The 14,826-nt window shown below is 45.4% G+C and overlaps 1 protein-coding gene across 5 annotated transcripts in view; it reads right to left on the reverse strand.

The window, feature by feature from the left end:
• LRRK2 (leucine rich repeat kinase 2) overlaps window positions 1-14,826 on the reverse strand; it is a 138,106-nt gene that overhangs the window by 60,664 nt on the left and 62,616 nt on the right. For all 5 annotated transcript variants that reach the window (XM_053251704.1, XM_053251705.1, XM_053251706.1 and 2 more), the window contains 7 exons: window positions 13,599-13,857; window positions 12,714-12,902; window positions 10,949-11,067; window positions 9,753-9,822; window positions 8,488-8,705; window positions 6,784-7,034; window positions 5,876-6,024 (listed from right to left, as the gene is read on the reverse strand). In XM_053251704.1, coding sequence (XP_053107679.1) covers window positions 5,876-6,024; window positions 6,784-7,034; window positions 8,488-8,705; window positions 9,753-9,822; window positions 10,949-11,067; window positions 12,714-12,902; window positions 13,599-13,857 — 1,255 coding nt within the window. The remainder of the gene's footprint in view (window positions 1-5,875; window positions 6,025-6,783; window positions 7,035-8,487; window positions 8,706-9,752; window positions 9,823-10,948; window positions 11,068-12,713; window positions 12,903-13,598; window positions 13,858-14,826) is intronic.

A 14,826-nucleotide genomic window follows, 5' to 3' on the forward strand; every position in this document is an offset into this window, starting at 1 on the left:
AAGCAGTGAGCTACTGGGAACGTTAAAGAAAATTCAAAAAAATGGCTTGGGAAAGGGGAAATGGGAGTTGCAACTATTCCACGGAATGTAACCAGCAGAACCTGATGTGTCTGTAATACTTGGCACTATTCTCCAAATTGCACAGACCCATTCTAGCTGGGCAAACAAAATGCTGAGGCTTGACTACAAGAAAAAGCCTCAAAAAAGCAACTCTTCAAATGGGACAATAACCAGTATATTTGTTATAGTACTAGGCATTTGTTACCACCCCTCCCCCCACCAATTAAAATATCTTTTAAAGGGCATCACAAGAAAGGATGAGGACACAGGATGCCTGGGCTCAGATCCCAACTCAGCCATGAACTTAATGGGTGGCTTTTTCATGCAGGCATGAAAGCAGATGTCAGGGCATTGCATGCCCATTTATAAACATAATGGCTTTCCTTCCTTAAATTGCATAGGAGTAGTAGGAGAGTGCAAACAGGTTCGAATCCGAACTATTTCAATGGTCATAACTCGGACCAAACCTGGCAGTGCCAGTCCAAGTTGGAACCGAACTAAACCCGGTTCGATTTGAACCGTTTGAAGGTTCTAACCTCCATTTTAGGCACTGGTGGCCATTTTGTGACACTTGTGTTATTTTAATTGATTGGTCGAATTCCTGTTTCCCTGATTGGCCAGATGTGTCTGGCCCTTTGGTAGGCTTGGGAAGATTGCCAGTCATGTAGAACTGTCACCGTATTGGCTGAGGACGACGACAAGGGGTGGGGGGTGGTTCAAAGGAGAGAGATTCAACGAATATTTAAAGGCAAGCACTGGCCTTGAAAAATCACTGTTCGGTTGAGACTAGAGAGAGAGAGAGAGAGAGAGCTGTTGCCTGCCCTGCGAGTGCCTGCAGTGGAGAGTCTGGCTCTGCTGGTCAAGTCTGTTCTGCCCTGGGTTTTTTTGTTTCTTTGTTTTGTTTTGTTTGTGTCCTCCTTTCCCCCTTTTTCTAGGGATCTTCCCTTTGTTTTTTTGGTAATTTTCCTAGGCTGGCTGTACCTTTAAAAAAATTCTTCAGTGAGTGAGTAGGCCTTCTCCTCCTGCATTGATCTAGCTCAGCTAGCTAGCTAGCTAGCTAGCCAGCCAGGGCATCAGGGCTTTGGCCCAATTTTAAAATGATTCCCCACCCCCTTCTGACTGCCCTTTTTCCTGGGTTGACTGTCTGTGTCCCCAAGTTTTGCAGTCAGGCACAGGTTGTGCTCTCTGGCCTGCCTTTTGTGCCTTTGGCCTTTTTATTTGGATTTTTTGCCGTTGTGTTTTTATTTTTATTCATGGAGCAGGTGCTGCTTCTTCTTTTCAAAAAACCTTTTTGGAGCACATTGCTCAAACTCCACAGCCAGCAGCTCAGCCACTGGGGCGGGGGGAGAATCCACGCAGGGCCCAGGCTATAGTAGTCCCTAGGACTCCTGTGTTTATTTTTTTGGACCTTGTCTCGCTTTTGGAAGTTTTTTGGGGAGAGAAGCAGCAACCTTTTCTCTCTCTCTAATTACTTTTCAGCTTTTTTTTTTTTTAAGTGTGCTTTTGCATTTTTCTTCTATTCTTTTCATTTTTTCTCTCAGTGTTTATTTTAATTTGTTTTTTGGGTGGCTGGGCAGCCCACCTGCTGGCTGCCCTCTCGCCCCCGGGCTGCGTGTGTGTGCTGCTGCTGCCACCAGGTGCTGTTCTACTGGGCTGCAGCCCCAGCTCGGTGCATGCAGTGCAGCAGCCCGGGGAGAACACCTCAGGACTATGGAGGCGCAAGTGTCCTGCTTTCTGTTATCCCTTTTGCCCCTTAGTTTTTAAGATTAAATAGGGTTGGTTTTGGGGGAGGTATTTTTGCTGTTTGTGTGCTCTTTTTAAAAAAGTTTTTGCTGTTGTTTTATTCTGTTGTTTTGGGATGTTGCGAGTGGTTAGGTTAGATTTAACAACCTAGGAAGCAAATCTTTTTTTTCTCCTTTAAAAAGTTTCCTTTAAAAAAATTTTTAAAAGCCCCAGAGGGAGGGAGGACGTCTAAGAGCCGTGTTCAGAGCAAGGCTCGGACCCGCGTAGCAAGCAGAGGTGGGAGGGGTGGCCCAACTGCTGGTGCGGGAGGTGGAGGGCAGGGGGAGCAGAGAAAGCAGAGAAGACGGGCAAGGGTGCCACAGCTACCCATCACCGAATTCTTTGCTCTTGGAGGAGCAAAGTGGCACAACCAGAGTTGCTGCCCCCGGTGGTGCTTGGCAGTGGGGGAGGGGCACACACATGCCAGGAAAGCTGATGCTTCCGTGGTGGGGTGGAGGGCAGGGACTTGATGGCTGCTAGCATAGCCAGACTGTCCTTCTCTCTCATGGTCCCCCCACTGCTCCTCTCGCCACTCAGTGAGGCCCCTGCTGCCCAAATAATGGTGTCTTCTGGGTCCTCTGGGGCTGAGTCAGACACAGAGGGAGGAGGAGGAGCCCCCCTCAGCCGGGCCTTTTTGGCACACAGGGTGGTAGGGGTGGGGGTGGCAGTGGGCAGCCATCACCCCCAGTAGCGGTCAGCCCGTCACCAAAGAGGTCTAAGATGGCATTCAAGACATCAGAGACCAACATGAGCAGTATTTGGAGGCACTGTGAGGTCCCTCAAAATGCCCCAACTGCCGATTGCTGTATTCACTGCAGGGCACAGGACCCCAAGCATCTGGAAAAAACCGCCATGTAATGCACCTAATGTGCCTGCGGGTAGCGCAGACAAGGACCATGCACCAGCTTCTTAACTGAAGAAGTCCTGCAAGACTGCAGCCTATTTCCATCGGAGTGAGATGTCCAGGTGCTTGCTCCATGAGCAGCAGCATGGGCTCCCTCACCATCTCATCTCCAGGGATGTAAAGAACCGGTGGAACTCCACCCTCCTCCTGCTTCAGCACCTGTTGGAGCATGAGATGGCCCTCGATGACCTGGTGAGGAACGGGGGCTTGGACATGTGCAACCTCTTTAACTCAGAGTGGAAGTTGATGTCTGAGATGTTGTCAGCACTCAAGCCCTCTGTTTGCAATGAAGAGAATTGTGCCAATGCCACTCCTCTGAGCCAGGCCCTGCCCACTGAGCTTCTCCTTGAGAAGCTCATGAGTAAACTTCAAGCCTCACTCACCACTCAAGACGGCCATGCACTGGTGGGCCGGCTAAAGTCTGGAGTTATCAAGTGGCTAGTTGGTAAGTTGGGAGACAGAGCAGAGAATGTCCTTTCTTGTCTGTTACCAGACTATCACGGGCAATGTTGATCGTGCTGGCGACTTGCCCAGGTAGAGAGACCTCTGGTCAAGAAGACCAAAGACCAGGAGGAGAGTGATAGTGCGCACCCTGAGCATGTGTAATCCACACCCAGCAGCAGTGCGGGCAGCCTTCCTCTCCCCCCTCCTCTTCCCAGTCTAGCAGTGTGGCAACCCAAGCTGTGGTGCCAATGCAGCAGGCAGTTCCTCCTGCTCATTCTGCCCAGTGGTTAACTTGGCTAACCAGGCCCTGCACGAATACTGAATAGTCTGTTGCCCAGTACCTACAGGAGCCTGTGGAGGAAGACCCTGAGTCGGACCACGTGCAGTTCTGGGCAACCCACCACCAAGTCTGGCTGGACCTGGTGGAGGTCACTGTACACCTCCTCTCCTGCCCACCAACTAATGTCCAAAGTGAACAGGTGTTCTCACATACTGGCGACGTGCTAACACCCCATCACTCCCTGCTTGACCCTAGCTTAATCGAGCAGTTGGTCTTCCTCAAGGTCAACCTCCCCTTGCTGGGCAACCCTGAGCTGGAAGTTGAACTGGGCAAGTGACTGGCCCATGGTTGACCATGGTGTTGGTCACCTGCCCACAACATCTTCCGCTCAACTCTAACCCTCCCCCACTCTTTCCAAATCCATGCCGCATCTTTCCCCTCAGTTAGTTGTAGCGCGCGCACACACACACACACACACACACACACACACACACACACAGCCAGTGATGAGTCAGAGTTTTGCTATGCAGGATTTCAGCAAAGATATGGTGGCCCTGCCAGTCTGAGGTGGATTTTCCTTTATGCTAGCGTGCACAATGAAGAAAAGCAGCTCAAGGTGCATTATTTTAAATTTTTATTGGATATCTGAAATGTGGGTTTCTAAAATTGTTTTGCCTCTTTGGGATTTGTGTGTAATGCTGCTTGGTTTTTTGCTGCCTTGCCCCATCTTCCTAGGTTTGTGTGGCTGAAGGCTACCTGTTGTCTTTAGTGTTCTTTCCTTTCCCGCTGGTTTTCTTGCTTTGCTTTGCGGTTGTTGTCATGATATCAGTCTCATGGTGTAGCAGGTCTGTCTCTGTTATTTTTTGGTTAGCAATTTGGTGGTCTCTCTTTAGCTGTGTCATTCACTGCGTTGTATTGCAGTGCAAACAGGGACACAAACTTCACAGGGTTGTTGTGAGGAGAAACTTAACTATGTACACTGCTCTGGGCTCCTTGGAGGAAGAGCGGAATATAAATGTAAATAAAAGAAAATAGGTGGTAGGCTCCCATGGGTGCCAACCAGTACCCAGCCCCCAAAGCAATCAGGCACTCGCAATCAGGCCCATTCCCCTCCCCGGGGGGTGCCCAGGTGCCCCAAAATGGGTTTGGGGGCAAGGCACATCAGGCAACAACTCCCCCCTCAAACCCCCAAGTCAGTGGGGTGTATGTTTGCTTGAAGAACTTATATAGCAACCAAAAATCCAAACATAAAGTGTATTCTTGGTTCTTCATATTATTCTTGGTTCTTCTTATAAGTTCTTCATAGGGATTCATTGAGAGAACTGTCAATGAGGCCAGAAACTAAAAAATCTCTTTAAAAAACCATTCACCCCACTGGCTTGGGGTTTGCGGGGGGAGTTCTTGCCCAATGTGCCTTGCCCCCAAACATGCTTTGGGGCACCCCCAAGGGGAAAATGGGGCCACCTCAAACCCCCATTATTCCCTATGGCAGAAATGATAAAAATGGATACATCTTTTTTAAAAAATCATTTAAAATCTCTCAAGTGCCCGATTGCTTTGGGGTTTTGGTGGTAGTTGGCACCCATTGGTCTCTACTACCCATCCTGGTATTGTGCCTTTAGGTGCTCTGCATAGGGAATAATGGACCAGTTTGAGTCCCAATTATACCCTATAAGAAACTTTCAAAACTGGTTCGAGTTAGGTTCAAATTCAAATGTCGGTGGGGGGGATTCTAACAAACCCGAACAAGGGTAGCTGGTTCGAGTTTGGTTCAAATTGGAACTGAACCACTACAGCCAGTTTTGTGCACACCCCTAGAGAGTGGGGGCCTGGTCCTTATATCTAGGTCACTGTAGCAATTATTAAAACAATTTTTCAGCCACTGCCCTTCCTAAAGGCACCAATGGTTCATAAAATGTTAGATTCACAGGAAAAATTTCTGCATAATCCACAATGAACTGAATTTACTACACCTAAAAAGCTAATAATGGACACAGTAGAAGCTTTATAAATTCATCATAGCATAGGCAATAAAGTAACTGACCTTTTCTTCTTTCCCCTAGAGCTTTCCCAGTCAGCAAGCTTTACTGAGAGGCTTTACTACGAGTTCAAATTTGCCGCCCCCCCCCCAAACTGGCGCAAAAAGTGGATTTTCTTTACCTTGGACATAAATCAGGCTACGCTCTAATGTGAAATGAAAAATCCGAGTCATGTCTGGAGTGCTCCCTGATAGCTCACAGGGACTTCAGGGTTAATTTGGCCGATATGTGAATGCAGCCCCTCCATTCTGGAGGAGATGCAAACTAAAAGCCGGGTGTGAAAAGCTTCCTATACATATCAAGTCAGTTTACTTCAGTTACTCCCACTTTCCACCACTGCCACACCTTCTTGCAGTGTTTACTCACCAAGTGAATTCATCCCAGCATTGAGTATGTCCAGTTTCAAACACTCCTTCAGCACATTCTCAACAAAGGAAGTCAGAGCGTTCTTGCTAATGTTTAAAACTTTCAGTTCCTTCAAGTGTATAGGTTCAAATATACCTGAAATTTTGTTTCTAGGTGGAAAAAAACCAGGAGTTATAAATATAATATTCAACTACATCCTTACAAAAGGAGAAGTTACTAGGGACATGCAACCCTTCTCTGCCTCACCTAACTACCCTATCAGTGACCATGGGGTATCCCTCCCCCCACCCCATCCACACTTCAAGCCACCTTCCCATCCATTTGTTTGTTTCGGACCATCCTCTGGTCTACATCTTTCTCTTACTGTCCTCTTGTCCATCTCTTCAGCCACTTCCACATGGCAATAAAAAGTGCTGAAAAAGCAACATTTCACTCTCTCCACACACACTTCATCAGACTTCCAGAGTCTCAGACAGCATGAATTCATGCTCTGTCCAGATGCAGAGTAGGGTTCTTGTGCAATTTTCTCACTGCCATCCGCTGGACAGCTCTTGCTGTCCAGCAAGACCCATAATTCACCCACAAGACCCATAATTCACAACAAAAGTAGCAATCAGTTCTTCCCAGAAAGCAACAGAGAGCCCAGCAGAGGTAGCTGAGAAAATAGTGCTAGGAAGTCTGTGTATCTGGGGGAACAGCACTATGCAAGGGGAGGGGACCACGAAAAGATGCCTGTAGGATTGCCTCTATGTGCTTATGCAAGGATCAGCAGAAACAAAATGGTGGCATATGGGTCAGGAAAAAGCACAACCAACATACTCAAGCACAGGGCTTCCTCATCTTGCAGTTCAGTACTGCCAGAAGGTCTGGATAAACTTCTAACACACGCAAATATGCACTGTCCTTACCCTTCTAGTATAAGATGTTCCAATTTTTCAGCAACTTTAGAAAGAAATTCAGGAATGTGTGTCAATTGGTTGTATGACAAATTCAGTAGTTTTAGTGTTGTACAGTCAGTCTTTGGAGCCAAAACTAATGAAGGCCCAATGTCATTACGTGAGACATCAAGATGTGCTATATGAGGCATTTTCAACAGGTATACAGGGAAAGATGTAAAATGGTTACTATGTAGATCCAGATACTTCAAACATTTCAAGCTCTGAAAGAAAGGAAGATGATGTGTGGGTTTGTTTGTTTTTAAAATGAGCACATTAAATCATTATACTTTGGTTTATCATTTTCTTTTAATTTACATGTTTTCGTATTTCTGAAAACGCAGACAACCCTGGTGGAGGGCGTGGGGGAGAGGGATGGTGGCGATTTGCCCATCACAAATCCCAAAGTTAAACAGCATCTCCCCCACCTCCCTCTCTTCAAGTATCCTGGTATTATTATTTGGCAATGTAAGATTTTCTTTTCTGTTAACCTTCTACCTACAAACCTTCATAATACAGAACTACCTAAAAATGGCTGCATGGGCAGAAGGGGAGAGCAGCAACACAGACCTTTTTAGAAACAGGGAGGCTTTAAGGGGGGCAGGAAAAAAGAGGTTAACAACGTTGGGATTTGCAAGTCAATCCCAAGTCAAGCAGAAATTTGAAGGAGATTAGTAGGTCACAAAACATGCAGTAAATATATACAGTACTTGGGACTCTCAACCAAAACAAGTACATCACAGAAGAGAGATAGCCTATATTCAGAGGAAAGACAGGGTCTCAGGTTTGCGGTATCAGGGCCCTTAAGCAGGTTTAGTAAAGATGTTTTTACAAATGGCTTCATGTTAAGTGCCAAATCTTATAAATTCCATTGCAGTTAATAAAGCTTGACAGACACACAGTGGATTTCTTGCACCAAGTAAGTTCTGGGAATCTACCAAGATATTATAAGCAATTTCTGAGGCATGACAGGAAGACTGCAGTTTATTTGTATTAGAAAGGGAAGGGTTTCGATAAAAAAGCAAAGTAGAACAGCAGTATCCATTCAAAACGAGAGCATTCTGGGTCCACTGGCTTGTGTTCTGCAAACATGTAACAAGTAACAAATGTTGGTTGCCAGCAAGTTGGACAGGTTTAGAGCTAGTTTTGTTGGCCATAGTCCTTTTGTCAGGTCTCAGAGGTCACTTATGATGCCATACACTACAGTATATCTACAGTGTTTATTAGAAAGATGCAAAAATTTAGCAAGAATTGTATTTATTATACTTTTATTTTGCTTTTCCCTCTGGGAAGTTCAAGCATCCTACATGGATCTTCCTGTCTGCAGTTTTATTCCAACAACCTTGTGATGTAGATTAGGCTGAGAGAAAGCGCCTAGCCCAGGGTCACCCAGTGGATTGAAGCTGTGGCCTAGGCACTTTCTCTCAGATTTGGAGATTGAAACCAAATCTCCTTGTCCAATGTTCTATTCATTACACCTCATATTATTTAATACCTAAGCCTCAATCCACCTGTTCCTCATGTGACTTTCTAGGCACAAATACATTATGCAACATGTTAAATAGGTACAAATATTAGCATGCAACCTTATCTGTGTGGTGCAAAGCTAGCTCTTTGATTGGTAAGCTATGTTTGCCCATGTCACCAACAACATATTCTAGTGCTACATAGACTCACCTCACACAGTTGTTCTGGAATGTGTGAAAGTACATTTTGTTGCAGCTCTAATTTCTCAAGATGTTCCAAGTGAGTAGTCAAGGAAACGCTTTGACTGAGGCCATCTATATTCTCCAACTCATTTGATGAAAGGTCTAGTGACTTAATATATTCCCTGTCTGAGACTGATGAAGAGAAACTGTCCGACCGCTTTATGTTGGATTGGAATTTAGATACTCCTAAATAAATTGCAGAAGCATTCAGCTTTATTAGGAAAGCCTGCTATGGCACGATTTCATTCATTGCTAACTTGCAATTCTGAATATTTAAGCACTTTCTTTGAATGAAGAGCCTTGAGATTGGGAAATTGCCTTAAAATGCTGACAGCAAGAGTATACTAATATTTGGAGAGGGTGGGGGCTGAAGGAAATAGTTTAAAGAGAGCTGTACTTGCAAATATACACTTCTGTAGATGGATGCTGGCACAGTACTTCAAAAATCTAATAATGAGAATTTAAACAAATGGTGATTACACTATTTGTTTAAATTCTCATTATTAGATTTTCCATTATTAAGTTTTCCTCCTGCAAAATTTTATATAAGGCACCACTGGCGAACAGTTCTGTAGTTTTAAAAAGCCTACATGATGCTATGAGCATGTTGTTCTACAAGAGTGGGCAAATGTGTGGGGACAGTGACCTTCAAAATAGACATAGGGATGGTTTTGCTCATCTTCTAGGTCTAGCTAATCAATGTATTTGACATCAGGAAGGAACTTTGCCCCAGGCCAGATAACTGGCTTTTGTTTATCTACAAGCATCCAGGTAGGCTCATCTGCTGGAGTCATTTAGAGACATTTGCAGTGTACTTGTTCTCTGCATGTAGCAAGCTATTGGCTGGACCAGAGTTAAGCATGTCCAGACATACAGCAGAGAACTGATGACAACTCCATTGCTTCAGCTCCATAGTGCTATGATAATTTGTGCTATGCTAAACATCTCTCAATTTTTAATTGCATATGAAGCTGCCTTATACTGAACATTGGTCCATCTAGCCTAGTAGCATCTACTCTGACTGGCAGGGTCCCAAATTGAGGTCTTTCCCATCACCTGTTACCAGGGGCTTCCAGGGATTAACATGGGACTTTTTTCATGCAAAGCATGGCCCCTCCCATAAACACATACTCATAGCAATATTTTACTGCACTGCGTATTGAATTCAACCGCATATGGAATTATATGAAAAGTATTAAAACACGGACAACCTGTTGTGAGGTTTCCACTTACCATGCAGCTCATCAGAAGACATGGCTTTTCTTCTTGGCTTCCCTAAGGTCTCATAATGTGACCCAGGTCCCTGGACATTGCCAAAAGTTGCATATATTTAATGCATATCTTTTGAAGTATAAGATGAAACTATGAATAGCCCTAGTGTTTCACTGATTAACAATCCTAGTGCTAACAGATTAGCATAACTGCAAAGATATTCTGATCCCCTAGGCATGCAATTCTAGATAGGTAGATTGGGCACAAATCATTTCCCCAGAGTGGGCAGCACTGCCAAGGCAGAGGCATACGTGCATATTGTTCCTTTGAGATTTCAGTGCAGACTGTTTACCTGATGTGCATGCACAAATTCCTGGCAAAGCACCTTATGCACAGTCTGCTTCAAGCAAGGAAATGCATAGCAGAGCCCATTTCCTATACTGACTGTTCATAAAATTCAACTGCAATACAACTTCAGCCAAGTTAGAGCGTTTCAGAAAGAAAGAAAAAACCACCTTAAAGACTAACACATTTATTGTTGCATAAATTTTCATCTAGAGGCCACATCATCAGATTACAGAGCTCTAGCCCATGACCCTTTATGCTAAGATATACTGTTTTCCCATAATTATTGTATCTATTTATGCAGCATTCGTTCCATTTCTAATTAAGAGGAAGGGGAAGCTAAGGAAGTCATAGCAACATAAAAAGCTGCCTTATACCAAGTCAGACCATTAGTCCATCTAGTTCAGTATTGTCAGGGATTCTCAACGTTTGGCTTCCAGATGTTATTGGACTTCAACTCCCATAATCACCAACCCAAATCCACTGGGGCTAGGGATTATGGGAGTTGAAGTCCATAAACATCTGGGGACCCAACGTTGAGAATCCCTGGTCTACACTAACTGGCAGTGGCTCTCCGAGATTCCAGGCAGGAGTCTCTCCCAGCCCTGTCTGGAGATGCCAGGGAGTGCACTTAGGACCTTCTGCATGCAAGCATGTAGATGCTCTTCCAGTGAGCTATGGCCCCATCCCCTAAGGGGAATACCTTGCAGTGCTCACACGTTGTCACCCATCCAAATGCAAACCAAGGCAAACCCTGCTTAGCAAAGGGGGCAATTCATGCTCACTACCCCAAATCCTTCTCTTGCGGTAGGAAAGGAAACTAGTTATTTCTTTTATCACTAGCAGATGTATCCATTTACTGCTGGTCTTACCACAAAGCTGGAGTGCCTTTTGGCAGTCGGAGAACCCATCTGCAAGGCTGTGTCTTTCTGGAGATCCGCAGCTGCCACAGAGCTGGATTTTCTCTTCATAAGAAATGAGCTTTCACTCCCTGTGGAAAAGGGATAACTACATAGGACCTCCGGAATGTCTGAACAAAACTGAAGCAAACTCACTCTAGCAGACAATAGCAGCCTCCGTGGCGGAAATATTACTAGCACAAACACAACAGCAGGCACTGATATAAGCATGCCGTTTTCTCCTTATCCAACCACTTGTTATTTCTCTACTATCTTTTGCTTCCTCGTCCCATTTTTGTCTCTTCCTTTGCTTACAAACTCCAGAGTTAGAGTGGCTTCTCACAACGGCTGACATGAGACACAACGCTGCACCAGTGTTGCCCAGCAGCTGGCGCTGCCAGACCCAGGACAGGCAGCCCCTACAGTGTTGCACAACTATTTAAAACTAGCACCCACACAGCATTACTTCCACTGGAAACTGGAGGTTTTAAGTAGTTTGTGTAGTCTTAAGTACTTGTGCAACTGCCTGGCTGCGCAACACTGAAAGGGCTGCCCGTCACACGCACAGCAGCTCTAGTTGATGGGCAACGCCAGTGTTGCCTTGCACATCCTGTTGGCCCCTGAGTTTGCATGTGTAAGAGATGGTAGAACCATGGTAGAACCAAAGAACGGCCTGCATTTTTAAAACCCATAACAAAGGCCTTTTCGGTGGTTTGTGTTGTGTATCCCTACTGTGGAGAAACAACACGAAATGTGTGCCCAGCGGGAAGATAGGGGTCTGGTACTTCCCCTTGTAATCGTGAACTTTGGGTGAAACTTGGAAAACAACGGTGAGAAAGTGAAGTGTGCTTTTTGTCAGTGTCGTAAATTTAAGACATTGAGCCCTTTCTCACGAGCTGTAAGAAAGGACAAGAGGGTTAGAGGGGTGGAAGCCCTAAAGAGCATACCTGCCCGCAGACGATCAATGGTGTCCTCTTTGGCAGGTGGATCGCCCAACTACTGGCTGCTGCCGGTAGTTCAGAGAGCTGGGGTGCCGGGATGTGTTGCCCTGCCCCCCAGAGCTTCAATAATTATGGGGATCCGCCCTTCCTGAAGCTACTCAGGATCTCCTCAGCCTGCCAGATGATCACAAAAAATGGGGTTTGGAGAGTGCTTGCTCTCCTAACCTTGTTTTGGAGGGTGGCTAACTAGGTGGGTTTGCTGCCGAGGCACTACCAGGATTGGGCCCGGTTTTTAGTGCACGTGTGAACAGCTTTACTCTGTCAGTGTCTTAAATGCTGCTTCTTTCAGGAATGCTTCTCATCACAGACAGGATGTTACAAGATGACATCTGAAGTACAGTATTTCAGATGGTGATTATTATGGTATTGTGGATGCAAATGTGGATGCTCCATATCCCATCAATTCATGAATGAAGTAAATGTAATATTCAGCATATCTAGAGAGCAGTGACAGAGAAAATTGTCATAACTAATGTTTTAAATTTTTTATTGATAGAAAGCTACTCCAGACACAGTTAAATAGTAGGACACACCCATACTTTCCCCTGGTCCCTGTCTCACTCTAGTTACACATCATTCCCATACAATGCAGGGCCAACTGGTTGGGGTGCATGTGTGCACATATTCAGTACTACAGGAACTCCCCATATTGTTGGAAAAGCCACTATAAAATTGAGATTATAAATTCTAGGCTAACACGGTAATGTGGTGGCAAATGCCATTTTTTTCACCAATACCTTCACTATCTAGATCATCACTCAGGCGGAAAACGTTGTCGATTAGAGGGTCAGGTAGGACTGACCAATCATCAAACTTCTCCACTGAATCTTCAGAGGAAGTTACATTAAAACCAAATCTTGACTGGTCCTCATAACTGCTTTTCCTTTGATATCGAAGAACCATTCGTGCCAAAGCAGAACCTGCATCTAATGGACAACAAATCAATAAACTATCATTTTCTGAAATGCTGGACAGGCAATATAGATGTACAGAGTAAAGAAATGCTAAAATGTTGACACAAGTTAGTAGATATGAATAAACTAGCTGAAACTAGCATCCTTCTACATAACAAACCAGATATTTCGAGTTTGTTAGAACTTTGGCAGCTGATTTAAGAATGATGAAGCCATTGCATGTTTCACATTTATAACAATCTGAAAGTCTGTAAAGAAAAGTGATGGGAGTGAGCCAAGTTGCTCCTGAAATCCTAGCACATGCCGCACTGGACACTTCTCTGGTACTCAAGAGTAGTCCATCCATGAGGGAGGGTAAAGCTGTCACCTCAGCTCCCCTCTTCAACCAACGGGAGCTAGGAATTCCCCTGCTGCCATTGCTTGGTTTGGTGGCCTAGTCTGAGAGTACTTACTGTACCTGTTAGCCTCATGGTCTGAGAAGCTGACTACACTTCTATAGGTGCGTGTACATGCTTCATAATGTCCTTCGCCTGAAGTAACATATCATCTTGGGCTGTCCCTGGCTTCAGTGGTCCATAAACAAACCCTTGGGCTACACTATTTGTTCAGGAATTGGCTCCAACTTGCCAAGAGCTGCCTGTAGTTTGGTCATGCAGATGTTAACGTCATGCATGCTTTAATGCCAACATCTAGTCTACAATCACTTACTTGTTTCTTTCCTGAATGATGTTCGTTTATCTGGAAACAGGGGGCTCAGCCAAGAAGGTTCAATTCTACCAATGCAGAAGCCTCCAAGGCATATGCTGCTGTTGGCCACATCCAGGCTAAGCTTTTTTAAGAGCAAGCTAATGATCTGGCTATCTCCTTTCTTGATGCTGACCATTAGAGCAGACCGAACATCCTGCTCTCGAGCACCACTGTTTAGTAGCAGTTCTACTAACTTCGGATTGCTTCCTTTCTCACACACCTATAGCAGGAAAAATGGATGAATCAGTGACTCGGTGGTGAAATACAAGTGACATTTCTGCTTTTGGCAATCTACTGGTAACATCTTCTAATTATATGAAAGCGAGCCTTATGAAATCAAACCTGTGCTTTCATCTTCAGAGTGGTTTCTCTTGTGTAGGCTAGTATACAAAAGTGCTGGCAATAAAGGCCACCGAACGGAGCATTGGTGTTCACTTACCGTGAAGGCTCCTTCTGGTTCTTGATGCCAGGGACATCTCCGGGTTATCCTTTCCCACCAGCTCCAAGCAGGACAGATACTGTGAAAAAACAAACAGAAAGTGCCCGCCCACTTGGGGCTGCAGAGGATAACCCCGCCCCAGTTCTCTGTTCGAGCGAGGTATTAGCAACACATAAACTGAACATGTAACCGGTTAAGACCAAAGACAACAAATAGAACTGTAACGGAGAGGTACCGTTTAGTAAGGAGAGACACGTGTTTATCCTGTCTAAGAGATAGGGACGAACCTTCCATCCGACGGGACCAGGCAGAGCGTACCACTGGGTGGGTCGAGATGTCCCTGGCATCAAGAACCAGAAGGAGCCTTCACGGTAAGTGAACACCAATGCTCCGTTCTCAGTTCCTGATGCCAGGGACATCTCTGGGGATATACCCCAGCTTGTTCAACAGGGAGGGCAACCGCTTCTGCCTAGTCCCGTGGAAGGACCTGCTGAAGGATTCTCCTGCCGACGGCCGCCTGGACAGTGGCGTGCGTCTCAATTTTATAGTGTTTTGTGAAGGTTGAGGGCGTAGACCATGTTGCCGCTCTGCATATATCCTGAACCGGTGCGTGCACTGAGAAGGCCGCTGAGGTCGCTGCCGATCTAGTGGAATGTGCTGTGATTCCGGGAGGCGGGTCCTTGTGCATAGACTGATAAGCCAGTACTATACAGTCCTTAATCCATCGAGCGATGGTTCTTGCGGAAACGG

The sequence above is a fragment of the Hemicordylus capensis genome, chromosome 5 (assembly GCF_027244095.1).
Source record: "Hemicordylus capensis ecotype Gifberg chromosome 5, rHemCap1.1.pri, whole genome shotgun sequence".
Classification (NCBI taxonomy): domain Eukaryota; kingdom Metazoa; phylum Chordata; class Lepidosauria; order Squamata; family Cordylidae; genus Hemicordylus; species Hemicordylus capensis.